At 36.4% G+C, this 27,210-nt stretch overlaps 1 protein-coding gene across 3 annotated transcripts in view; it reads right to left on the minus strand.

Annotated features, from left to right (window-relative positions):
• Positions 1-5,521: 5,521 nt before the first annotated feature.
• The window catches only part of TAF2 (TATA-box binding protein associated factor 2), a 62,092-nt gene continuing 40,403 nt past the window's right edge, over positions 5,522-27,210 (minus strand). For 2 of the 3 annotated variants that reach the window (XM_057367967.1, XM_057367973.1), the window contains 6 exons: positions 24,199-24,268; positions 22,602-22,711; positions 20,121-20,350; positions 17,351-17,503; positions 16,839-16,944; positions 5,522-6,547 (listed from right to left, as the gene is read on the minus strand). In XM_057367967.1, coding sequence (XP_057223950.1) covers positions 6,282-6,547; positions 16,839-16,944; positions 17,351-17,503; positions 20,121-20,350; positions 22,602-22,711; positions 24,199-24,268 — 935 coding nt within the window. In that variant the 3' untranslated portion in view covers positions 5,522-6,281. The remainder of the gene's footprint in view (positions 6,548-16,838; positions 16,945-17,350; positions 17,504-20,120; positions 20,351-22,601; positions 22,712-24,198; positions 24,269-27,210) is intronic. The other variant, XM_057367978.1, reaches the window with a different exon arrangement.

Below are 27,210 nucleotides of genomic sequence, written 5' to 3' on the forward strand. Positions count from 1 at the left end.
AGATTTTCAGTGCTGTGAAAACAAATGCCTCTTTGTAAAAATGTTACTCTCCAAAGCAACAGAAAGTATTCAGTATTTTTAAATTAGTCAAGTACCCAATAACAAACATAAGGATTCTAACATTTTAAAATGACATTTGAGATGGAGAAGCATTTTTTATACATACTGCTCCAAACACAAGAAAGATGCTTGCACAGACTCTGAAACTGTAAATGTCCAGAAAGGACAAGGAGCACCTATGTCTGGCTCTCAGGGAGGAGAAATAAGCTGTGGCAGACTGCTGGCCACAGAGCTGGGAACAGACCATTAAAAACCTCAACAAGACTGTCAAATCCCCACGTGTAGGATATCAGCCTGCACCAAAGCAGCTTAAACCCTCYGCTTTAGTGGATGTCTTTGAGTGATTTGTCTTTCCTGAAGCTTGGATSTTCCTCTGACATCTGTTACACCTATAAACTGGAAGAAGACTTGAAGGTAAAGAAATAGTAGAGGAAAACAAGTGAAGATAGCAACAGCTCCATAATACCTGAAAGCAGCAGAAGCTGCCTTAGGCAGGTGAAAGACAGAGTTGATGKGAGATCTTTAATCTCTCCAAGTCTCTCTTCCCCAAGGTAACAGACCCTTCTCTTCCTTCCTATCTCAAGTTGCTCACTGCACAGAAAAACAAGGAATTCAGTGACTAAAACTAGCAAAACAATAATGCATTGTCAGTAAGTTCCATGACTGTGCTATCAGCTTGAAAAGTTGTAGTTAAATAGTTTCAGAACTTCTAAGAAACCTTCTTTCCCAGATACTTTGATTTCAGCTCCTGGGTGGGAAATTTCCTATGTCATTAAGTTCCAAAAAAGATTTTTTTCCCCCAGAAATATGGTTTTGAAAAGGGGAAGAATAAATCAGGTCTTGCAACATGCTTTCAAACTCTTTCCTTCTTTTTAGGGAATATTTCAATATAGAAGCTTTATCGGTTACTTACATTTCATGGAGTATTTTATTTATAAAATATAGGAATATTTAGAAAATGAGATGTGCATTTTCAGAATTAAATGCTTAACTCTCTTGTGAAATTAATTATGTGGATAAAAATAAAATAATAGTAGTAAGGATAATAATAAAATTAAGAAAGAATAAAAGAAAATTCTATTTGGTCTGAAATAGAATATAATAAAATTCTATTTGGCCTGAAATTAGTTTTGGAGTAATTTTTAAAGTTTCTTTTCCACTTTATCATTGGGACTGKTTTTTTTTTTAACACAGCGAAGAAAAAATAAGCTCATCTCACTCCAACCTTACAAAATTTCCAAAATGAATCTGGTTCAAAACAATCACTCAACCAATTCACAACAAAATTAAGACTCCCAAAGAGGCGCAGATGTGAAAACTTGAATTCTCCCTATTGTATCATTTTCTCGGAGCAAAGTCACAAGAAGCAGTGGAGCCAAATGAACCGACTGCTGCTGCCAAAGAGGGTTTTGTTCCTGCTCACGCCTCCCTCCCTCCCTCCCTCTTCCCACTTCACCCTTGGCTCCATAAGCCAGGCAAAAGCCTTGCTRCCTACACAGCCTCTGCCCAAAAGTTTCAGCTCACTAATAATACAAGAATAACCTAGTGCAGGTTAAAGTTGTATCAGGGCATAGAAGAGCTCAGCAAAAACATCCAGCATGGCACTGGGGGGGTCAGGAGCTGTGGAGGGACAAGAAGCTTCTTGCTGCAAGAGGGACAAGCTGTTAAACCAGCCCAAAGTTATACCCATGCAGATTCACTTTCATTCAGAAATTAAGAAAATCCAGCTAAACGTGCTTTCATTTGTTCTGTCACTTTATGGTGGTTACCACAACCTAAGCACCATACTAATTGAAGGTTTTTTCAATAAAATACAGAGTCTTTCAAATGAAATCCTGACTCTTCAACATCAACAAAGATTGCTAACATTGTAGATTTATCAGGACAAAAATATTAATAAAAGAATGCCTTAGAAATTTGTTTAGACAGCCTATGTTTATGGYATCAGATGACTACAGAATATTGCAGACTTTAAATACTAGCAGTTGTGACTTAATATGAAAACTCACATATTATTGGCATTTAAAATAACAAAATCAGGAAGTAAACATAAAGAACATACATTTTAATGGATATATAAAAAAAGGAAACATAAAAAATTAAATATTGAAAACATTTCTACTTACCTTATGTTTTTAAGGGCCCCATCTAACACCGATGATCCATTRAAGGGTTCTTAAGTTTCTGAAAAAAACTCATAGGGAACTGAAAATAATGACAGACATGACTAAAAATTTCTTGTATTAGAATTTACAAAAACTCTATTTCTGTGAAATAAAACAAATGAACTAAAACTAAGGAGCTCTTATATCCCCAAAAGAAAAACAGTGTAAGACATATGTTTTCACTGATAGGAGCCCTCATGTCAGCTGGAGTGCTTTATGGGACAGCAGAGCTTACTGATAGAAGGATGTTACAAGCTCACCCAAGGACTCAAGGAAGGTGCATCCTGCTGTCCTTTCCTCCACTGCACCAGGACACTCTGACAGGGCCCAGCAGTGACTGACCAAAGCTGAAAAGCCCAAATACTTGGACACCTAAGGAGAGAAACTATATCCTCATTAGATGCTTCAGCATGCCTACAGTTACTCTGTGGACATTTTATTCTATAATTATATTGAGAAATAAAGAAAAAAAACCCACTGAAAAGTCTGCATTAGAAGTGCATACAGATATTTTAGCATTACATATTTGCCCTACACTTACAGGTGTTCTGACTTTTATATTGAACAAAATAAAGGAATTCATGTTAAAAACTGAGATATCAAAATAAATTCTCCAGACTCTGACTGCTTTGCTTATTTTCAATAACACATTAATTTCTACTTTATATGTGTAATGTACATTCTTGCAGTATTTGGGTAACACCCCGCTTAATATATTTTTCCTTTCAAGAAGAGTACACTATGAAGCAGAAGTTTTACCAAAAATCAAAACCCAGATCAAAAGCAACTGCATAGGTTACARGCAACCTATGAGGTTTGAAGGTGGAGAGGACAAAGAGCTTAATCCACTATCCAAATATCAAATTTTAACTTGAGTCGATGTCAGATTATAACTGAAATAGTCACCAGTTTCTCAGCAGAAGGAAAACTCCAGCTAAARCACAATGGGTGAGATCTTTGGCAGGCAAAGACCTCTGCTTCTTCCACAAGTGCTGGTAACATCCAGGGAGTCAAAGCAAAAATTCCACTGACAAAATGCAAGATCAAAGAAACCACAAAAGCACTCATAGCAGCGAGGTCCCTGCACTTCAGTGGGGTGAAGCATCTCATAAACATCCCCTCCAGACATTTGCCAATCTGCTGTTTAAAAGCCTATAAGAAATGAGTTTTCACATTATCATTAGGTTCCTGTTAAAATGCTTTTCATTAATATTCAACAACAAAAAAAATTCCTTGAGAATAAAGCTAATCCCTCTCTTCCCAAAGGAAGTATCAAGAACAACTGATAATTTTTTTTTGTTGCAGCAATATTTTAGGTATGAGAAGGACGAGTTCCTTCCTCAAACTTCTTTTATTCYAGACCAGGGATACTCAGTTCCTTTYATTTGTTTTCTTATCTGCAATGTTATCTCATTTCCTTTTGCCCACCTATTTCTTAAAATATGTTGCCCCAAATCACTGGCACTGGATAGCATAATTACATTCACATCTTATACGAAAAAAAAATCCTGTTAATCCYTAAATGACTTTTACTTCTGCCATAGTATTAAACTGCTCACTTCTGTGCAACTAGATTATTTTTTTTTTTCACTGCACCATRCAAGATGAGGAGAATGGCTTGCTTTCATGCACTTCATTTTCCCCGGAGTTCAGTATTTCACATCCATTCCTTTTGGATTTCACTTTGCTTTTTTTGAATCACCTGTGCAATCTGCCAAATTATTCTGACTTCTGAGCACACTTACCAGTTTGTGAACATTGTCCAYGTTGCACCACCTGCAGACCTCAAACTCTGTATTCCATCAAACACACTAATGGATATTCTGAACCAGAAACATGATGTATCTCAGAAACTGCATTAGAAAAAGGTTTTTTACATTCTCCCCCTCCCTCCCCTACCTTCCAGTTTTCTGTTGGCAGTATTTTTGCCATATTTTCTTAGCATATATTCAATAGTTCACTTAAAGTCATACAGCAAAACCRGTGATGGTAGAATTCCTGTGCTACAGCCCTGCCTCAGTTCTGTGCCTGTTTCACTGGACAATACATGTTCCCTCAGCCCAAGAGTGTAAATCCACCTCTCCAAAAGTAGAAACGACACCGGTCTAAATTATCCATGACCTCATTTTTAAAACATAAATGCATTGGCCTTCACTCTCCCAAACAATGCCAGCTTTCATTGCCTATTAGCCCAGGTCTCCCACAAACACCCTTGGCACTGTTACATCACTCCATAGCCAAGGGAAAAAACACCTCAAAATATTTCCATCCAGCTATTACTCACTGCCTCACAAGGAGTGCTGAGCAGCACAGGGTTAGTACCCAAAACATGCTCAGCACCTCATTCAACCCATGCTCAGGTGTTCTTCTTGCACCTTCAGCTCTCCTAAGCTCCAAGAACTTGCAGTTAYTRCTAAAAGGAAACAAAACCAAGGTGGGCTTCCCCTGACATGGCAAAGCAGTGGATCAGCAGAGGCTGCAATGTTGCCCAGGGCTGTTGTGTCTGAATCCAGCCCAAATGTGTTCCAAATGCAACAACTATTACATCAGTAGATTAGTACAACTATCCATGCAGGAATAAAAGTGTATGGTGTTTGAAAAACAAATTAAGTGTTTGCATATTACAAAACATCCGAGTCTATCATCTTTCTAGTCTACAGATAACTTCTTATTCCAAGAACTACAGGATTCACCAGCAGGTATAGAATATAAAAGTATTTATTAACTTTCACGAAACAGAATATGGCTTAAAAAAGTCTTCTTGGGTCCCTCTTGAACTTTCTCTCTTTGTTCTAAGAAGGAGAATCAGTATCTCATGAAAATTTKTGAAAATTTAAAAAAATATTTAACCCAAATACAACCATCTTATAGAACACTATGTGAACTCTAGGCAACAGAAGCTAACCAGCGCATGGAAATAAAATGCTGCCTCTACACACATATAAAGAAAACAGATAAAAAGTGTCAGAGATTATTTATCTCTATTTTTAAAACTTTTTAAAAATTAAGTTTTTAAATAAAACATTTCCTAGGTGTAAATAGTACACTGCATAAAACACAGCTAAAGAAAATTTAAATGTAACCATCATTTCAAGTCCCAGACCTAGTTTAATCCACTAATACATTTCTCCTGTGGATTCATGAGCTGATCTTTCTTCCAAACAAACCACCCCTCAGAAGGAATACCTATTTTTCAGTATTTCCATTTTCAAGCTTTTCAGAATTAAAAAAAAATTATCAAACATCTTTCAAAAGCATATTCCAATGTTAAGCTTGAAGAAAAAATTCTGCCTCTGTCAAAATAATTCGCAAACTTTATTGGATTCTTAAAAGCCTGATTACAGGACAAAACATGCATTATGCATTTTGCTAAAATTCCAAAAACAATTGCAGAATTTAATCATATTCAAAGGCTCATGTCCATAATAAATACCGTCAGCTTAAAAGCAGCCTGGAATTTTTCAAGAGTTTTAGTATCTGAAAAATGCAAATGTTCTACATACAGTTATTTTAAAAGTCTGACATAACATTGCAATGGTTAAAGCAAGAAACAGGTCAGCTGAAGACTAAAGAAAATCCCTGTCTTCTGAGGAGATCTGCACTTAGTTGTACAATACTGCTCTGGAAACAGCCTGTCACCAAAGGCCTGGCAATTGGCTTCTGCTTAAAACATCCTCTGCCTCTAACATTCTTCAAAGGATTAAACCATAATTGATTCTGGCAATACACATGGTAAGCGTGATGTGCAGGGGGTTGCCAGTGGACATGGGGCCCTTACATAAAGGGCTGTTTTCTTTGTTTAAAATGGAAAAATGAGTGGGAGGTGTGGAGAACAGTGAAATACAAAATGAGTCAGAATCATAAACCATACTTTTTGAATCAGATTTCAACAACCACATATGCAAAAAGAAGGCTTCAAAGGTGGCAGAGCTTCTGAATTGCTACRGCAATTCACATACTCTTAGTTCCATAAAAAAAGATAGAAGCRATAGTTATGTACATCCTTCTATGCACTCCAAGAATATTGCAAGTWGAACTCCAGAGAAGCCACTGGTATCAGTCTGAAAGTGATGGGGAACGGATTGATCGTGCACTGGCTGGACTGTTRGAGAAAACAAAGGGATCCTTCTCCTTTTCTTTAGTATCATGTTTATGTTTATGYTTATGCTTATGCTTGTGTTTCTTCTTCTTTTTCTTGTGCTCATGGTGGTGATGGTGGTGGTGATCGCTGTGTTTTGAGGAGTTTGATTCTTTACTAAACACAGAGAGTGGAGCTGCTGAGACAGGGTGCATGTTTATTTCTCCCGAAGATTGTTCCTTACCTAAAAGAATCGATAGATTAGGATTAGTAAATGTTTAACTTGCATTGTTTCCAAACATAAGGAATTCTGAAATATTAGATAAAACCTACATTTTGATGCCGGAATGATTTTTGCCTTTTTTTCTTTTATATATTCTCTGTATTCTTTACACATGTATTTGTAACTTTCCCAGTACCTATCCCTACCCTTTTCCCCAGGCAGATAGACCAAACACATTCCMGGGGTCCCTATCCTATCTTGATTCTCCCTGGGTACCAAGGTTGAAAAATAGTTCTTGGAAACACATTTTCATAAACAAAGTACCACTAGTACCAAAGGGGGGCTCCAGAAACGGTTGAACCAGAAGGGGGGATGACCTCATCACCTGTGCTTTTAATTGGGAATTCTTGTCAAATTTGCTAATTTGCCAAATTTCTAAAACTGTATTCACCCTGTGAGGGGTGGAGTTTTTGGACAATTTTCCATATCTGCTCCTGGAGGCCTCCAAATAATGACCAGTTTTTATATGATCTCCTATACTAATATCTCAGAAGTATGTTGTTTCATTTCTAAGGTCCTTAAGGCATCAATCCAAACATGCAAACACGGAATCTGTTAGGATACTTTTAGCATTTAGCTTCAGAGAAGGGCCTGAACATGCCACTGAAGTTCCCACACTACTGAYTCTTAAAGATGGTCCTTCCTTCCTTCCTCAACAGCATAGAAGTATCCCAGAAAATCAGGAACTGTAAAGAGCCCTAAGAAACTCCAACTAGCTTCCTGAAATTAATTTTTAAATAGAGTAGGGAGGCAGCTATATGCCTATATATTTGCTGAATAATGCAATTATAACTGCTTGTGAAAATTCTGCTATARAGTGCAAGACTGGCATTCATTAAAACGCATTTTTGGGATGTGAACTCTTTTTAGTCAGGARGTAAAGCTCCCTGCAAGAACATAAAACCCTTTTGATAGTGAAGAATTAAACTGTTTTTTTCTAAARATTGACACTTACAACCAATTTAGCCCATTTGAAAGATTATACAAAGTTTTTTTCTTAAACAAAACCAAATCACAATAAAGACAATTATACCATATTTATCAGTGCATATTTCACAAGTACATTAGAAGCAGTTATATATTCAGCAAGCCTGGTATCTGAAACTGAGGAACATGACATCTGAGTTCAGGAATGATTTTCTCATTCTCTCTTTGACTCATTTAATATTTCATTATTTCAGACAGACTGCAATAGCTTCAATAGTAAGGATTAAAGGACATTGTTCTAAGGACACCATTGCTAAAGAGCGGAAATGCTTGGAAGGTAGGAAAACTCATTCCTTTAGGCAGAAATTGAATCAAATCACTCACATAGCAAGAATGCTTTAACAACTACATAAATGTAGAAAAGCACCAGCAGATTCTTCAAGACAACTAATCCTCTAAGTTTTACTCAAAATGGATTTTCTTCATAGCCACTTTAAATATGTTTTTTTCCCCATCCACTTTTTGGTGGAAAATATCCCCACTAAATAACAAGTAATTATGTTATGTACTTTGTAATTATCTTTTTCTGTATATTTGAAAACACATTTATTTTCCAGTACATCTTTTCATTTGGCTGGTTGGTTTTGTAACTCTAAAGACAAGAATGATTTGTGTATGGTAATGATTCCTGGAAGTCTAAAGAGACAGTTCCCTGTACTATGACAAGCCAGTATTGTGAAAAAATTCCATGCAATCTTTCTAGCCTTACCCAAAAGATTAAGGACTAACTCAATCATACATATAGATAAGAAAATTTCTAGATGGTACAGCTATTCTAGATGCTACAGCTATTCTGTACCATTCTATTTTGGTTTTTTTTTTTTAAATATATTTGGAAAAAACAAAGTCTACATCTTTATGAAGCATTTAGAAGTCAGAATAGAAACACAAAACACTTTTATAATGAGGATAATCAATAACTTACTATGGGGCATTGTGGAAGTTCTACTGCTTGAAGTCTTAAACAGAAAAATTATGTCTTYCTAGAAATATGTTTGGTCTTAACCACAAGATAGGAATATGTTGCAATATAAAATCCTACTGAGGTTATGAAGGAGGCCAGTCTAGAGTACAATAGTTTCYTATAAACTTGRTATCTCTAATATAAAAGCAATTTWAAAATATTTAAATTTTATTTAATCAGAACTAAGCAGCACTAAGCTCATGTTATCAATGCAAACATTTATTGTTAAAATCAAAAAGTTTACTTTTTTATGCAACTTATGGCAGGTAGAAGAGATGCACACCAATTCCAACTTTCACTCACTGATTTCAATGCCTACTTGTCACCATTTTTTTATTTTGTTGTCTGGAGCCATTCTCGATAAGGCAGACAGTGTGCAAGTATACTGCATTTGATGCAAAAAGGTACAAGACTGCTTCACAATGTAACTATTTCCAATTCTATTTTTACAGGAATTCCTMCCTGTATCTAAACCTATCCCCCTAACCTGAGCTCTTTCCTCTAAAGCATTTGTTTAACAGCAGCAAGGATACAAACCCAGACATTAAACAGATGACACAATGGCGAAAAAAAGAAGCATATCTGACTCAGGCCATTAGGAAAGGAAAGGAAAGGAAAGGAAAGGAAAGGGTGGAGGCTGCACCTCAGAAAACCAAAGCAGGCAGTATCTGACACCATTAAAATAGGTGGCAATAGTTAAGGGTGAACTGTGGCAGTGACAGAGTTCCTGGAAGCACAGAAATAAAGATCTTGGCAAAGAGCTTGAAGACCCCTGGTTGGTTGTATAGAAAATGTACAAGAGATCACCTAAAGCACAGAAAACATTCTCATATGTTCTCAAGCCGCAGGCATATGATACATTAAAATATACATAGCAAACTCAAGTCAACTTCAAATAAAAGAAAAAACCCACACAACATGACACAAACTCTTAAAACTTCTCAGTTCCATTAATTCCAAATTGTGGGGTTATTTTTATATGGAAACTAAACCTGTCTAGACACTACATTTGTAACAACCTCAAACCAAAGCTAAGCCTCTGAACTCCAAAAATTTTAACCAGAACTTGTATAAAAACACTAGCTTAAGTCTGCAGGATGATGTAGCAGTAGTGTCAAGTAAAGATGGACAGAACTCTCCTGGCTGTTACACGACCTGCCAATTGTGCTAATTTCCTACAGTTTACTGAGCTACCAGCTTTGCTAAGGYAACATTCTGTATTACCATCTCATTACTTATTTCAAATGTGTTATTAAAAAAATCCATTCATTAAAGCAGTTAAACACCACTGACTGGTGTAAGTTAGGGAGAAAATACAACAGTAGTTTAAGCCAACAGGACTAAAGGGGTGGTGGTGACCACCTAGAGAGGAAGGGAAGTCTTCATGAAGGGGAGAAATGGGATCCAACTGCAACTCAAGGGCTACTGACATGTGAGGAGATAYTCAACACTGGTAATACAGAAAAGACATCAGTAAGAAATGAAACAATGTCTTTACAAAAACCTGCTTCTATTGAGTCAGCAMCAGGAGTACACAAACAATTTTTCAAAGAGGTCAATAATGAGTCTAGTCTGTTGGGCTTTTAAAGGCAAAATTAACAGCTATTCAGAAAATTTCCTACTCCTGTTGAAGAGTGTTTTGAAATCAAGAATCAAATATATTGATCATGGCTCTAAGAGAAAACTACCGAACTCAGTTGTGTGCTAAAATGGACAGCCCTATAAAAGCTCTATCAAAAATGTTACAGATTTGCATGCATAAAATCCAGTGTTGAACTTGCAAAACCTTTTTTTCCCTTTCTTTTAATTAATATCTACTTATGCCAGAAACATGGCAAGCATAGTTAAGGAAAGCAAGGCTAAATAGAAATTGCCTTATAGGGGAATATCATCCATCAGCCTTTTATCAACAGGGGTAGCAGGACTGATGCAAAGAGGCACAGAGCACTCCCTCTTCCTGCAGGGAACCCACTTCTTGCTGGCAGAGAGAGCAGGACTGAAACCCAGTTTTGCAAAACACAGAAACACACAATAAGTGGAGGGTGAGCCCAGGAGCTCGCTTCTGAAGTGGTTAGTAGCATTCCTTGGAAGAAAATGCACATACATGTGTCTATCCACATGGATCTCCTCCTGTTTAGGATGTGGAGATTCCAATGTAATCATTGGCTTTGTGGTATTCTAGCTAGCTGGGTAGGTGTTTAAAATTAGACAGGATTATGATCCCATGAGAGAAAGATCAGAATCTTTGTGTACCATTTGCCCCAGGGACAAATACAAATGCTGTAAATGTTGTGGGAGAGAACAAAGTATGAAAACATAGATCTTGTAGTTTAGATTTAAAATTAAAGGGATTTAAATCCTGCTAAGCTTTAAAGTAATTTTTTTGTCATAATACAATTTGCTGTCAGGTAATTTTAACACACTGTTCACTTAAGTTTTTTTCTGTGTAAGACTCATTGGTGCATTAATATTGAACTATGTTGTTGAGTAGAGTGTTTTACCTGTTTTTCTCTTATTTTGATCTTTTACAGYTTGAAAACATGTAACTTGAGGCTTTAACATGCAAACAAGCTTTCATGAGATCTTTCATATGGTCCCTCCTATGCTTCTGATTTTGTGTGAAGAGAGTAGGATGCCACAAAYTTACGTCCTCTGTTTTTTGCATGACCAATGAACGTAAAACAGCTACCTTATACAGGACTTTTACAAACTRACACTTGTTTGAAATGACCCCATTTGCACCCTGATTCATTCAAACATCAGAGAAGGAGAAACTAAGTACACAAATCATAGCAAAGGCTGGAGCCCATGGGTCCTGAGGACAGGCTGGTGCTCCAGGACATGAACAAGCTCAGGGAGAGTGGGACATCAATACAAGCATGCAAACATTTAATGTGTCTCTCCTAGAACCCAAAGAAAGCTTACWAACRWGAAAGATAATGCACTCTCTTTGCCMAGCAGTTGAACAGCATCTCTGCCTCACAATTTTTTTCAAAGAGAAAACACTTTTTTTCAAAGAGAAAAGACCATAAAAACGATTTCAAAATTATTCTGGTTTTCCTTATTTCTTTTTTTTTTTAGTGTTACCCTGGAAACGCCCMAGACACACTATTTTTTAATTTAATGCTGTGTTTATGCATCTGTTGAACCACCAACAAAGTACATAGAAAAAGTTACCAAGCATAAATTATTTCAAGTTTCCAGAATGCAATGTCCTGTAATTAGTCTAAAGTAGTAGAATTTTCAAATTATATATCTCTGAAAAAGGTTATCAATTTTCTCTCTAGGACAGTGCTCTTTTAAGGTCCACGGGACGAAATGTAAAGTTTGAGGGTGAGAAGCAAAATAAAACCAGMTAAAAGTTTTCTGAAGATATGCTAAGTAAATCAGTTAATTTGGCTAATAAACATTTTAACCAGTTCCAATTTACACATTCATTTGACTTCAATTATTTAGTGGGATTTAAAACCAGACAATTCCTTATACCTATAAGCTATAACTAAAGTATTRTATAGACAAGCTGGTGTTTTAACCAAAATACACTTTTAACTGGTAAAAAGTTTATTAATTTCCTCATTTGACTTTCATGTAACTATATTGCCTTATAATTACATTAAAATAGCTTAACTGTRGTGTTATTTTTACTACAGTTATTTTAATATTCTAGTGAAATTCCTGTTTTTGAAATAAACAACATTTAAATCAGGAGGCCAATTCAGAATACGTCGTGTCTCTATCAGTTTCAGATAGTTCATGTGAAAACTTGCTAGCTTTATTTATCCTCTAGATTTGAGGGTGATGAGTTGTTTCCTCAGAGACAGTCACAACTACAGTATTATGTTGTTTTTATTAAATCATGGGGTTGACACACTGCAGCCACACAATGATGCAATTCTCATTCACGTTGTCCTTTCTGCAGGGCTTGTGTTTCTATTAAAGCTGCTTTCTTTATGGTAAAGCACTGGAAAACACCATTCCTTGTGAACATACTATTTCAGTGAGGCAAATTTATCTACAAACCTCACAGCCTATGCCTTACCAGTCTGGAAACAGTTATATCTTGGGTAATAAAATGTAACAGATACTGTATTAATATTATATTTTATTACAAGGCATTTTAACRGAACAGTTGTAACAACTTTTACATCCTTAGAAAGTAAAGCAAAAAGCCAGTGGTGTCCTCATATCCTAGAAGTGTTCATTTATGTATTTGTCTGTGTGCTGATGTTTCCATAGCACTTTTTGCCAAAGAGCCACTAATAGCTAGACTTTGAGGTACTGGTGCACTTACAGCTAACTTGGGTAACTGTGGAGYTGCAGAGGACTGGGCTTCTCACACAGTTCAGACTGAATCCCTATTTACTTCTGCATCCAAACTCAAAGTGCAGTGATTTGCATCTCAGGCTTGGATCAGCWGTCGGAAATGCACGGTTTAAATATTTAAATAACTACAGTAGTTTACCTCAATTCTTTACTGCAAYATATGCAGTATGTCTGGTTTCCAGTTGTTCCAGAAAAAAAGTCAATCCAGATAAATCACAATTTCCTGAAAGTGCAGACAGTAACTGTCATAAACAAGACCACAATCCTATCAACACTATGACTGTRGTCAAGACCTCCAAAGTTTCATGTACTTCTACACAGTAAACAGAGCAACCTACAAAGTCAGCAGTGGCAAATTCCAACTTCATTATCCTGGAAAACAGCAAAATGAGTAACAGAATGGCCAAGAAATCTGTATGATCCGAATCGGAATGCCCAGGATGTGTCCTCAAAACCCACTGCCTCTGAATGCCATCAGAAAAAGGACTGCCAGTACACTAAGAGAATATCACTGTTTTTTATTTTCCTTTCCTTTGCAGAAATAAGGACAGAATTGGATACTGCTYTTTATCAACTTTCAAACCACCAAAACTAGTTGGAAAAAGTTCAATTAAGTATCTACCAGTGATGAGCCATAATGACATGTAACCTCACTGGCAGATCATGCAGCCTACAGCCAGGAATTTATTTTGGAGCAGAAAAGACCAGGCCAATCAATATCTGACAGATCCAGCAGAACCTTTTAAAGGTTACTTCTCATGTATTGTAGTTTTAGGTGAGTGAAACATTAAAGAAGTATATCTTTATCTGATTTCACCRAAGTCAGCAAAGCAAGCCAAGTCACCTTATAGCCTGAGAGGTCAAATCTGTTGCTAACACAAAACCTGATCTCRAAATTCTTTTATCTTAAGATTTAAGTGAAGGCAGCATTCCTAATATTCTTGATGATTAATAGTAAATAAAATCTGTTCTCACATTAGAAATGTAACCTTGCACAGCCTTGGAGGCTCAAAGGAGGCTACCAAGTTTCTACTCCTAAGGGCAGATGAGTAATCATCACAACATCATTCTTCAGACAGCTCACAACTGATGTTTTGTTTGTTTTAATAATTTCTTGATAAAATTATTAGATTCCCTTATAACTACCWGAGTCCACAGTTCTACTATTACAGTCAGGATGCTTTGGTAGGATTTAAACCATTTATTTTCTATATGAAATAGGACAGGTGCTGTAATTATAACTGCAACCTATAATCCAGCATGTGTTGTATTGGAAAACTTTTTTATTGTCTCAGCCTTAACCTYTCACATCCATGGGCAGAACCATACAAAAACATCCCCCCTCCCCCCCCCCAACTTTTAAAGGAAAATAATGTTTTCYTGGTGTTAGGGGGGGTTACATCAACTTGATCAAATCCAAATCATCATTTGGGGTGGTCTGGGAAATGTRAAAAAAAAAACAACAACCCAACAATCCAGCAAAAAAAACACAGATAAAACAGGACCCAACATGAACTTCCTCCTGGCAGCTGCTTTTCACATGCTGTTTTTGGCTGATGACCTAACACTTCATGTGACACGTGGGGACATTGCCCACAGCTGSGGGAGGAAAACTGCGGGTGGACTAAGAGCTCGCTCCTTCCAAGTACGAGTCAGAACTGAGGCAGATACTGACAAGATACTTTGAGCATTTTGGAACCTGCTGTCAATCTATTACACAATGAGCACTCCCTGAAATGCATTCATCCTCCACCATTTCTGTAAAACCTCACAGACCCTGGGATTCCTTTGTAAAACAGAACATTGCTATGCGTGAACRATTTTATTTATGTATTTTATTTTTCCCCATCTGTTTCTTCTCAGCAGTGTACCATTTCCTAAAGACTGAACCATCTTTATTTACTCAGTCTGTAATTCATACATCTCTGCTTCTAAGAAAAATGCCATGAATAAGAAACAGGTGAAATTTTAGAAGCAAAGAATATATGAAATGGAACTGTTTCTAATGGCACCAAAAAAAAAAGAACAAAATCATCTGAAATGTTTCAAATTAATGCTTTACAGAGGTGAGAAAATCATTCAGGACACAAGTGAAACTTGAAGTAGCTTGTGTCTGCTGTAAGTCTACAAAAGCACCAGTCAACTAGCCATTGCTCCACTCTTGGTCAGACTTTACCCTTTCTGACCTCTAGCACAAACTTAATCCAAACAGCTCCTAAGCACAGAGCTGGCATACAGAGGGTCCCATAAGTCCTACTTGTGAAGCATTTGATCAAGTTTTGTTTATGACTTTATATTCCAGGGAGTGTGTAAATTTAGTAAAAAACTTGTTGCAAACTATCATGTAAGAGTTATAAACACTAATCCTCAGCATATCAGCTTTGCACTTGCACAGCCCGGATGCATCATTCTTTTCTGTAACAGAAAGGRTGATGGTTGACTATAACATTGAGAACAAAATTCAAAGCAGCTCTRAGAAGTTTAAACTAAAGCTTCAGCAGATATAGGCTCCTAAGTTCATGAGAGTAACCTCTACGCAGTCTGCCCCTTTACCCTGTTAAGGTAAATCAAAAAGTTGTGTGTTTTCCTACTCCAGGTATCTAACAGCAAAGCTGTTCTGGTACAGTTGGCTGTACAGGCAGATGTTGTTAACTGAAGGCCATCTGGAATCCAGAACTAGACCTCCCTGTGTTCTAATGTCCCCATATGAACTTAATTTCTTAGCTGAGAGGTGACAGCAGTTACCTTTTATAAAAATAAAAGAATTAAAAGAAAGAAATAAACTCCCTTAGCGGCTAGAGCATCTGCCAAGGAAGGAAAAACGTTATGTCCAAAGCCCTAATGAAATATGAGTCTACAGCTTCTACACCACTGGCAGCAAGATACAAGCCTCAGGGGAGCAGCATCCACCAGCCCCTCTCTTCAGTGGGGTCACTAAATTGCCTGGTCACAGGGAAAGCTGCTGAGGTCACCTGTCAGGATAATTCAGGACCTAGGGCAACTCAAGATGGARCCAACATTCCAGATTCTGCTGCTAAGGTACTTCTGTTTTACATAAGGCAGTTACCAGATCAAAGCAGAAAAACAAGCAAGAGGGTAATTACTCTGAATTCTATTCCTAAAGACAAAAACACCACTTGTAAACACTACAGTACTGCAATATTAAAATCTTGTTCTGGATTTGTATGGAAGATCCCTCAAAATGCTTGGTACATTGTCACATGACTTCAGCTCCACTGGCACATTCTGGAACTGAACTTTACACATGTGGTTAAAATATTTCAAGAAAATGAGACTAATCACTGAATGTCTTTGCTAGTGAAGCAAAGAAGGTGGAAGTTCAACAATGAAGTTCAACAATGAAGTTAAGGTTTCTAAGAAACACTATGCTTYGGGAATAATTTTGTCAAGTGTTGTACAAAAAAGATACTAAGAGAAGTAGTAAAAGAAAGGAAGTGCTTGAAATGAAACTATTTTATTCACAGATGAACCTTTTCAACTGTGGAAAACCCTTCTAAATACCTTTGAGGCTTGTATGTTTTTTAAYTGCTAATGTTAAGTAATAAATCATTATTAATGTTTGAGGGTTTTTTTACCTAAAGAGTCTTGCTATTTTCTTCAACCTTCAAAATTGTTAGTGGTTAAATGACACCTATGGCAAAACAAGTTTTACCTAATTGCTTATGGGGTTCAACTTCACGCTTTTTTATTCATTCTTTAGYTTTTCATTTTTTATAAGCATGGTTTATAGTTGTCTTACTTAGATGAGCTTGAAAAGGACACATGCATACATGTATCTGTACATCTACTGAAACCTAAAGAAACGTTCTTATGCACCCTTTATAGAGGTCCTGGAATTCCTGTAACATTTAACACTTACCAACACTGTATGTATGGAAATAAGCAGTAGCAAAAAAACCTCACAACTGAAGCAGTTGAAAATAAATACAACCATGTTGATTACAAAGTTACTCGTACCTGGTGTGGATGGTCTCTCCAGCATATTCAAATGATGGTAAATAAAAGCTTGGCTGTCATGAACAGTGTCCATATCAATTTCCTCTTCCTCTTGAGAGTTTGAGAACTAAGATATCAGGGAAAAAAAATAAGCAGATGCTAATAACTCATAAAAACATCACCAAACAGAATTTAAAGTATTTTCTTTTTGAGGTAAACTGGGGGTGAGAGGGAAAGGAAWTGATATCTACCACTGCAAAGGAATAAAAATCCAGTAAAATTAAAAAGGGTCAGTGTCTTTCCTTCTTTCTAATTTACTGTGCGAACAAGAGCATTATCTGTCAACTTTAGTTCTTGCCAGCCAATAAAGAATCTGATAGGAAACAATTTTGCCAAAGTAAGCATAACAACTGCTGTACACATATACACAGCATGTCTTTTGTTTGAACACAGCTTCRAGGGAAGCCAGCAGACGCCACTGCTGTTATTCTGAACATCCTACATATTGYGCAAGTTGAATTTCCATTTCTTACTCTGATTTTGAGTTTGACTTTACTGTCTTCATTCTTCTCTAGTATTTGCCCTGGCTCCAATGGAGACCCGAGTGGCATATCAGCCTTCCTCTTCACCCCCTGCTGATGACCAGAAATGCTGGATGCTGTTTCCTTAATAAGATGATCATCCTCCTGAAGCGGCATTAAAAGACCAAAATTAGAAGACAGCAAGATCCATATTTCAGAGAAAGAGACCTGATACCTGAAAAATCTTCTGAGTAAAGTGGGTGATTTGAACAAAGTTTTCTCTGTAGTTCTGGCAAAAAGTATTTTCTAAAACCCTGTATGGATTTGTGCCAACCACTCCTACAAACATAGTTTCCCTTTACTTCTATTCCTGCTCCCTCTGCATATCTAGCATTGGCATCTTTTCTGTCGCTTCTCACAATCATGGTACTGTTGGTGTRCAACAACATTTGCTGCCTCTGAATAGCCTTTCTATAAATCTGTGTCTTGCAGACTCTCTCCAGGCCAAATCTCAGTTGAAAAACTGTGATAGCCTCTGATCTGCACATGGGATTTAGCCAACTTCTTTTAGTTAGTTTTAAAAGCTAACACTTACTATACTTAGTACAAATCATTACAAGTTCTTATAACTTTTTTCTTTATATTACAACAATACTGGTTAAAAAGAATAAAACTGTTCRGTAAATTGCTGCTTAGATTATAAAAAGAACAAGGTCAAAGAGATCAAAATAGGAGAGTCTCTTAAGTTATACGTATAGTAATGAAAACAGGAGACAGGTGTTTCAACAAGTCCAATAGATAAAATTTAGAAGGGAAAACAAAATATCCACAGAAGCAAACTTAATTAAAAGCTCACTAAAAACTAGATAAAAGGCATATATATCACAGACTCTCAAAGGCTTATATTAYTTCCCTGAACTGCTCTTCCTCTATCCTACAAAGGGCACTTTAGCTCCACAAATTCTTGTCCTGAACAATTCAAATTCATTTTCTGAAGTGGGCAACTTTTACCATCGTCAGCAACTTCAGTGTCACTAGTCTATCAGTACTGATTTTAACAAGTTTATGCTCTCAGAGTATGTCTTTTTTAAAGAATCTAGTTAATCTGATAAAATCTTTCACCTGTTTATTATTTTTTTTCCTCAAATATGTATTTCCCTTTTTTCATCCCTATTACTTTGTCCAAGGCACTGCTATTGCAAAATGCTTTTGGATTAAATTTGTCTGATAGAAGAGGCAGTCTTCGTTTCATGCTATGGAAAAATCAGTTCCCTGAATTTTGGGGGAATTACAGTGAAAATAATAACGTTAAAGTAAGGGGTAGGAGAATGAAGATGAGGAATAGGAGAAGATACAATGGATGATGTACAAATTGAGGCTTTTACTAGGGCTGTATTTCCACACCAGTGCAAGCCAGTGTGGCTTCTCAATGAAGCAGCCTCATCCACACACAGTTCTGTCCTGGGGTGCCACAAGCACTTTTRCAACTGTGACAAATCAGCTCAGGAAACGGAAATACCTGTTCACACAAAGGTACTGTTCAACCAGWTCCACCCTGATCAGCTCACTACACAGCAACAACTACTAGCACAAKGGAGGGGAAAGTTTAGGAAAAGAAGAGTTACAAGGAAATATTTTGATAGTCTGGCTCCAAAAAACCTAGGGGTGTTCACTGAACTGCAGCCTAAAAATCTGCCAACCAATTGCCTCCTGCTCTTTTGTGCTAACAAGTAGGTGCAGCAAATTAGGACTTAYTACATGCTCTGTAAATATGCAGGATGGGTGTAATGATATCTGACTACCAACATTTCTCCCTCTGCTGGAAAGGGCCTGCCAGGTACTGTTAATTAGCWCTCTCAGTATACCTTGCAATAAAAACTGTTTACACATTAAATAAGGGACTGATAAAGTAACAGTAAACCATCCCATTCAAAAGGGTAGAAAGTTTCAAACATGCTAATCACAGGTTCACATTCTCTTTCAGGATTTACTCCTGAGCAGTTTCAATCAAATGAAGTCTTTGAAACTTAAGAAAAATCACTCATTATTTCCATGTCTGTTGATTTTTTTTCCCCTCATAATTAAATTTGTCCAATAAAAGTACTTAATCTTGTAGCAATGGAAGTTATTCTTGAGGAAAGTATGAATATAATAGTTTACAAAAAATATTTTTTAACTACACAATGGAATATGTGTTAGGACTGAAGCCTCCGAATCCAGAAAGACAGCAAACTGAATGTATGCCATTCTTCAGAAGTTGTTACAAATCCTTCAGAGTAAAGTACTAAAAAGTCAGATTCAAATGTTCAATGCAGATGTGTTAAAATTTCAACTTTCACATCTCTTATAGTTGTTKAAAATTAGGATTCTCTATGTATTTTAAAATGTAATAAATTTCCTGATAAAAGGTTTTGTTTTGGCAAATTGGGTAACTTGCCTGTAAGAAATAGTCTCATAAAAAAAGTTTCCATCACAGCATCAAACATTTCTGTGAATCACTTCATATCTCAAAAACAATATATAAAGTTTTATAAAGAACAGAAATGATGAGACTAGGAAAAAAAACAAGGAAAAAGCTTGCATATGCAATGCAAAACAGTTAAAAAAAGTCAAAAAAGCCATGGTATATGCCAGCTTTTCAAGTGGACAAAATAAAGAGCAATAAGGTAAGAAGGTAGCTTAGGTAAAGCATGAGAAGCTTGAACACAACACAAAATTATAGCAGCAACCCATGCAAGAACTTGGAGCCAGCTGGGGATGTATGCAGATGGTTTGTGCTTACGGTGTTCTGAAATCCTACTGACTGTCCATGATTGTTAGTACTGTTCACAGGTTCCTGATTATTTGCAACTGATTCAGGGATAATCGTTGGATTAAGTACAGCCTTCTTTTCTTTCAGGTTAAGAACTAGTCCAAGCTCTGGCAATGGTAAACAAGAAGGTCTGCTGAGGCCAAAGAGTGTGAAATAGAGATCCACAGCACCACATCGTAATCTCCAATCATGTGAAGTTCCTAAAATCCAAAAGAGATTGTTAATACAAAGATAAAATCTCCTCCTCTTCCACAAATAAAACAGTTTAAGTGATTTAGACCCACCAGAGTATGACATTTTCTGCACTWAAGATACACTTCCTTAATTATTCTTGCCTCTTATTAGCTCTAAATTGCTTTCTTTTTAAACTTCTTTTCTTTTAAAGTTTTCCTATTTAAAAGGAAGGCTTTAACTTTCTTGGGTTGTAAGTTAGACATGTTTAATAGAASAAGACTGGAAAACTAAATACTATAATAACATAATGAAAAATARAAGAAAAATAACCACACCCATATGCTATGATTTTTCAAGTTGCACTCTGAAGTTTTTCTACTGGACAATTAAATAGAACATTTTGTTACCAAACTGGCTTCCTKTATCAATGGATTTGGTTGCATTTGCCTATGTATTCCACAAAATGTAGTGAGAGCCTGAACCACAACTAAGGTCTTCCCACTGCACTGATAGAGAAATGCACAAGCACGCTTTGTAACATCATCACTATGTCACGTACTTCACTGATACTCAGTACTTTAATCTGCATTCATACTTGAAATGTGTATTCTTACTGCACAAAGAAATGCTTCGTTTTTTTTTATTATTTTTCACTGCAAACTGTGTACTGCTTTTATATCTGTACACAAATGGTCTAAGCACGTTTGGCACCAATCACAAGAGAAGACATTTAACATCTGGTGCAATGCTGCAAATACAGGGATTCTGGTGTTAACTCAGCCCAGCTCTTGACTGATTGCAAGTTTATTGAACATATTGTTCCCCAGCAGGAATTGAACTGTATCTGGTAAACAAGACACAGATGTGCCAACTGCCATGTTAATGTGGATGTGCAAGATTTAGCACAAAATAAAATTACAAGATCTATCCCTGTAAATAGTAGTTTTACGGGGCCAAAATAGTGTTATGAGCAAGCTTAGCTTACCCTTAACAKTTGCAAATTACCAGTTAAACTTAACCAGTTATAAAGGAAAGTAATATGAATATTAATCTGGACATTTTTAACATTAATATACTCCCCAGAGAGTGACACATTCAAAAATATAAATTTTAGAACTATTATAACATAATCAATTTAATTTACATTAACACAGAGAAGAAAAATTACACTTAACAATCAGAGTCTGTCCCTATAGCAYGTGCTTAGGTTAAATGAAAGCAACTCATGATTCCAGAATCATGCACCTTTAAACCTGGCTACTAGCTTGTCACACATCAAYGATTTTTTCCAAGGCACCCTGGAATGCTACAGTTATCCCTTACWGAAAATAAATTGAAACATTATGTCATCTTGAGGCATAGAAATTTAAGTACTTAAAGGCCCCTGAACCTTAATAAGGATGTAAACCCTATTTGTTACTTGCAAAAAGAGGTAATGCTTGTAACACTGCACATACTCTTCTSTCACGAAAAAGCAAAACAGAATCTCTGATGGGAACATCAAAATTGTTTATTTTCTGTGTCTGACACTAGGCAAATCCAATGAAACTGAACTACTAGTAGTCTCCCMACTTCAACCCCTGGAGTGTAGCTGTAAACTTTTAAACACTAGGTATAATGACACACAGAAAACAGAAAGCCTGCAATGACCTAAAAAAGCTATATAAATGTTTATATGTAATCTATGTAGTAATATGCCAGATGTTAAAGGGCARTTTGTCAGGACTGTATGAAACTGCTTCACTAATGAAAAACAGGTCAATGGTAAAGATGCAAGCCCTTCCCTCACTAGGATCTTTCCTAGTCTCACAAGGCAAATTGAGTTTTAGGATTATAATGCACTTCTAAAAATCTCATTTAAATTATCTATACCAATGCTATCTCTCATATTCTCGGAGAGTTTAGTAAAATGGGCAAAAAGAGACCATCTAAGATAAAGCAAACTCTAAGTTTGGTAAGGTGCTCTAAACACCACTGCTCGAGGAAACACTTCCTTTGAACATCTTTTAACACTAAAAGTATCATTCTGTGCAAAAGGACATCAAAGTAGACTAGTACAAAAAGAATTAAAGCCAAGGTTTACTAGCCTATGTCACTAAGAATGTTCTGGAAGTTCACAGATSATATTCAACTTCTGAGACTGGATTTTCAATTTCTAACTATGGAAACTAAGAGAGCTCTTGGCATATTCTGAAGCAAGTCCTTAAGACATATTTCAAAAACCTCAAAATAAAACCTTAACACAACGAAACTACAAACAAATAAAAAAACGCTAACCTGAATTCATCAGTTTCCAAAGCTGATCTACCAAAGCTTCATTACATAAAGGGGACTCCATATTCTTGGTAAAAGGTGGATTCTTAGTCAACATATCCAAGATCTTATGCCTGAAAGAAACAGAAAAATAATCTTTATTAAATCCAGAAGAAAAACCCTAAGGATACAAAGTCAGTTCAATTCGCAATATTCTTATAAACTTATTAAAACTTAACAACAAACTACAGTATTCCTTCCAAATATTTAACCAATGTTTGATGCCTTTAGTTCTTCCTTCTGTCCAGATTTACCATCAGCAATGTAACTTAGAGATAAAAAAGTAAGATGCAAAGCAGTAGATGTTTTTMACTGTTAACAGTAGGCTACATTATACTCTTCTGTTTAGTAATGSTCTTTCTTTCACACACTGACTTGGAAATTTCCCAAGAAGAACCAACACTGGCAAATAAACTCCTTACRTATTGATACCAAAGGGCTTTTAAATAACTCTAAATGTTTATGATACGAAATGGCAGGACCAAAACCAGTGACTTGCACATATTCCTGGAAACAAACACTGCAACCTCTTAAGTTACACTGGAGTATGAAGATCCTGTATTTACCATGTTTGCTTACAATATTTACACACTGAGCTGAAAGTAGATACATTTTTCTTTCTTCAAACTTGGCCTTGAAAACATTAAATGAATAATTCTTTGTTCCATTACTTACTATTTTAACAATTTACTCTATAGCTAGCTTTCACCTTGCTGTCTTACAATTTAGAACAAGAAGACTTGCAGATAATTGTTTTTTTTTGCATTTTCTTTTAGAAGAGCCTAACATGTTGCACTCAGTTCAAAATTTGAACTCCTCTTTAAAAGGAAACAAATTAAATCAAATCTCYTTAAACTGAAGATAAACCTGTATTTTAATTAACAAGAATGACAGAAATTAAACAGAACAATCTTGCAGCTATGATATTTGTAAGAAATTACCTATAGAGAGGGAGTAAAAGAAATACTATTTAATTTTTAAACTCAATATTTTAATGGTGATCAAAAGAATAAAGTGTTGTGGGAAAATATTTATTAAGAAGCTTGGTGTTCACAGGTTTGTAACAAACAAGTTAAAATACCCAAGCACTTGTGTGAAAACAAAGTTGAAACAGGCAATACTGAAAATTTCACCATGTTTTCACATGATCCTTTCACCCCATCTACAGTCTAACAATTGCTTTACACCCCTTGCTGTCCAAATATTGTGTGTGCTAYGTCCCAGCCTCTGTCTTTTCCAAATATCACCAAGTCTTTTTTGCAATATGAAACATCAGATTTATACACTTTATTTATGATCAGGAAAAAATCTCTAACTTCAGACTTCTGCCCCAAGGGTAGAACATAAAAGAAAAAAGAACATAATGCAGAGTAAAAATAAACAAAATTTTGAGTTGTGAGCTTTGAAACAGCAAAACATGCTTCAATTAATGTAAAATAACAAGGAAAACCAGTTTTGTGAAGAAGCATTTAAGGATCTGGTCTATTCTATTGATTCCAAGTGAAGAATTTACTTAGTAGCTTCATCATTAGTAGAAAAAGCWGTTTCTTTATTAACTCACCTTATGTAGGGTACAGGATCACTCTGAACCATACTAAGTAGCCACTGTAATTCTTCATAGCTCCTATCAACTACAAAGCAAAATAAAACAAAATACCTATTAATATAGATAAACTGGAAGTATTTTGATGAAGACAACGATGAGCTCCTGAATTAGCACACGAAGAGCTTGAATCATTGCAACTAAGAGGAACTCCACTAATTATAGAGCAAATTCAAAGCAAAAASTGTTTTACTTTACATTGAAATAGAAACTCTTTATGAAACTCTTACATTCCTCAGCTGTTCAATAACAACCAATTAAATAATTGCATGAGCATTGATTGGGAAAGTCAGAGTAAATTATCATCTTGACACTGTGTGCTTCCTAAAATTAACACATTCAAATATCCTTTCAAAAACCAGAAGTGAAACTTTTTCTGTAGAGAAGATACAATTGTACACAGGATTCGTACACAGGAATCTGTGAAAGGTTATTATCTTTACATAGGATAGAAAGCAGAATACCACAAGGCTTATACAAAACTGCAGTCATGCACACCTCAGTAGCCTTCAGTAGTTTTTTTAAATCGGTGTATTTTGCAACTAAAATGGATTTTGGAACCTATCAACACATGCTTCTARAAAATTGCTGTTTGACACTGTTGGAAACGAAGTCAGCTTGTTAGATTGAAATGTTACATTACAAAATTCCTTTGATTATCWGAGCAATATTGCAAAATAGGAAACTACAGAGGATATCATCATCACTCATTACACAAAAAACGAAAGAACTTTTATGTGGTCTTTTTGTCAGGTGCACAACTGCAGGATTAAAAGAGCAGTAGTCTCATTTCTTCAAAACAATGAAGAGMATGTATTAATCATTACTAGATACAYAGGCCCAAAACCATTTCTGTTGCTTTCCATTTTGTGGTCCTAGCAATGTATTTCTTTTTTCCMCTAGTCAATTGTATTTTTATCTCAGTCCAACTTTTCTTCCTTATTTCAATTAACAATTTTTAAATGCAACTTTTTTAGTCCAACCAATTCCAGTACCTATTATTCTCTYATTTCACTATGATAAGTTGCTTTTACCAGAAGAGGCATTTATTTATAATATAAGAATCAACACTTCAGTTCCAYTGCAAGTCTAAAAAGTACTTTGGACAACTAGAACATAAGACCCCTTTCTGGGCTAGGAGAAGGCAACTACATTATAATATTGCTTAGAAGATTGCTGAAGAGTCTTTTTCAGGCCACTCACAAGTAAACTCTGCTCTTCCTACGATCCAAACAAAACAAAACTGGTTACACTGRTGAGGCTCCAATGAGCCCTGTTCAGAGGCAGAATGTATTAGCTCACACAGTGCATTGTTTAGAGMATGGCTACACAATTCTGGATGATGCCAGAGCAAATCTGTATCCATACAGACCAGAACTACCATCTCAGATTTGCTTTAAAAACCAGAGAAATCTTTGAAAACTATGCCTAGAACGTACTTTTAAAGGATTAGTGACTGCCTGTGCTCAGCTCAATGCACAGCTGCTTTTCCTGGCTTGGGACAGAAGGCAGCTAGAACACTGCAAAGAAAGTTGTTTTGYGTGTAACAAAAATAATATTGTATTACCAAGCAGCAAAGAATTGCAACACTGCAAACATGAGGTCATTAGCAAATTGYAATTATTTTGACTAACAAAACAGATTTAAAAATGTTTTTTAGTTAGAAAATGAAAAGTCTGGGAGATTAATCCTTTAGGTGACAGTACTGGATAACAAAACTAAGAAATATTGTACTATTGTGATAAAAAAGTTAAGGGTTTTTTTTGTATTTTAAATTAATTTCTGCTAGAAATGAAGTAAGACTTCCCTGCTATYTGCCTTATAGTGTAAACTAAGCTTTCTAGGCTTTCAAAGCTTTGATATTAATGCATCTAACATGCTCTTCAAATTTATATAGAAGCTATGAAACAATTAGAACAGCAATGACAAATTAAACCTGACACAGAACAAATCTAATTAGCCAGAAGAACCATACACCAGCCTGGWCTGGAGACCTTACAAGATCATCTGCTCCAGCCTTCCATGGGAAAAAGAGCTTAGATGCAACCATCTAGCACTCTGTTTTCAACAACTGCATCTTGAAAACCAACAGCAATGGGGACTCCACCACATGCCTGGGGAGGTTTGCCACTGACTGATTGTTCTCACTGCAATATTTTTTTCTTTTATCAAGATGAAACCTCTCTTGGTGCAACTTGTACTTGTTAATCCTTCTCCTTTCCAAGCAGAGGASACACTCCATCCACTTGGTAGCTGCTTTTCAAGTACTGGAATACTGTGATGAGCCTTCTCTTCTCCAGRGAGAAAAGMCCAAACTCTATCAGTCTTCCCTGACAGAGCAAGCTCKCTAGCCCTCTGATCCTCTGATCATCTTTGTGGCCCCTCTCTGGACCCTCCCCAGCCCACAAGTTTCTTGATTTGTGARGGCTGCAACTATACACACTGCTTGAAGTAGAGATTGGATACAAAGTAGAGTGGGATGATCACATCTCTGTCTCTGTTAGCATTGTCCCTGCAGATGCAGCCCTGGATCTGATTCTCTGCAGCAGCACACYGCTGACTCRTGGTCAGTTTGTCACCCACCAAGACCCCCAGGTCCCTTTCAGTGATGCTGCTCCCCAGCCACACAGATCCWGGCCTATTCTGGGCTCTTTRGTTATGTTGTYYCAGGYGCAGGACCTTGCACTTATTAAACTTCAAACAGTTCTTGCTGGCCTGCTCTCCCAGCCTGCCCAGGGGCTCRCTGTAAGATGTCTCTCCCTGCTGATGTGTCCACCTCACCACCWGCTTTGTCATGAACAAACTTGGTGAGGTTGCTTTCAATGCTGTTCTCCACATAATTTCTGAAGGTATTCCTTGAAGAACCCATTTGTGACAGACTGCCAGCCTGAGTAAAAATCACTGATCACCACTGAGTGTGGCCCTTGACCTGAATCCCTACCAACTGCACTGACCATCCATCCTGTCTGG

This window comes from Malurus melanocephalus, unplaced genomic scaffold, assembly GCF_030028575.1.
Source record: "Malurus melanocephalus ecotype Western Australia unplaced genomic scaffold, MMel_1.1 scaffold_3, whole genome shotgun sequence".
Classification (NCBI taxonomy): domain Eukaryota; kingdom Metazoa; phylum Chordata; class Aves; order Passeriformes; family Maluridae; genus Malurus; species Malurus melanocephalus.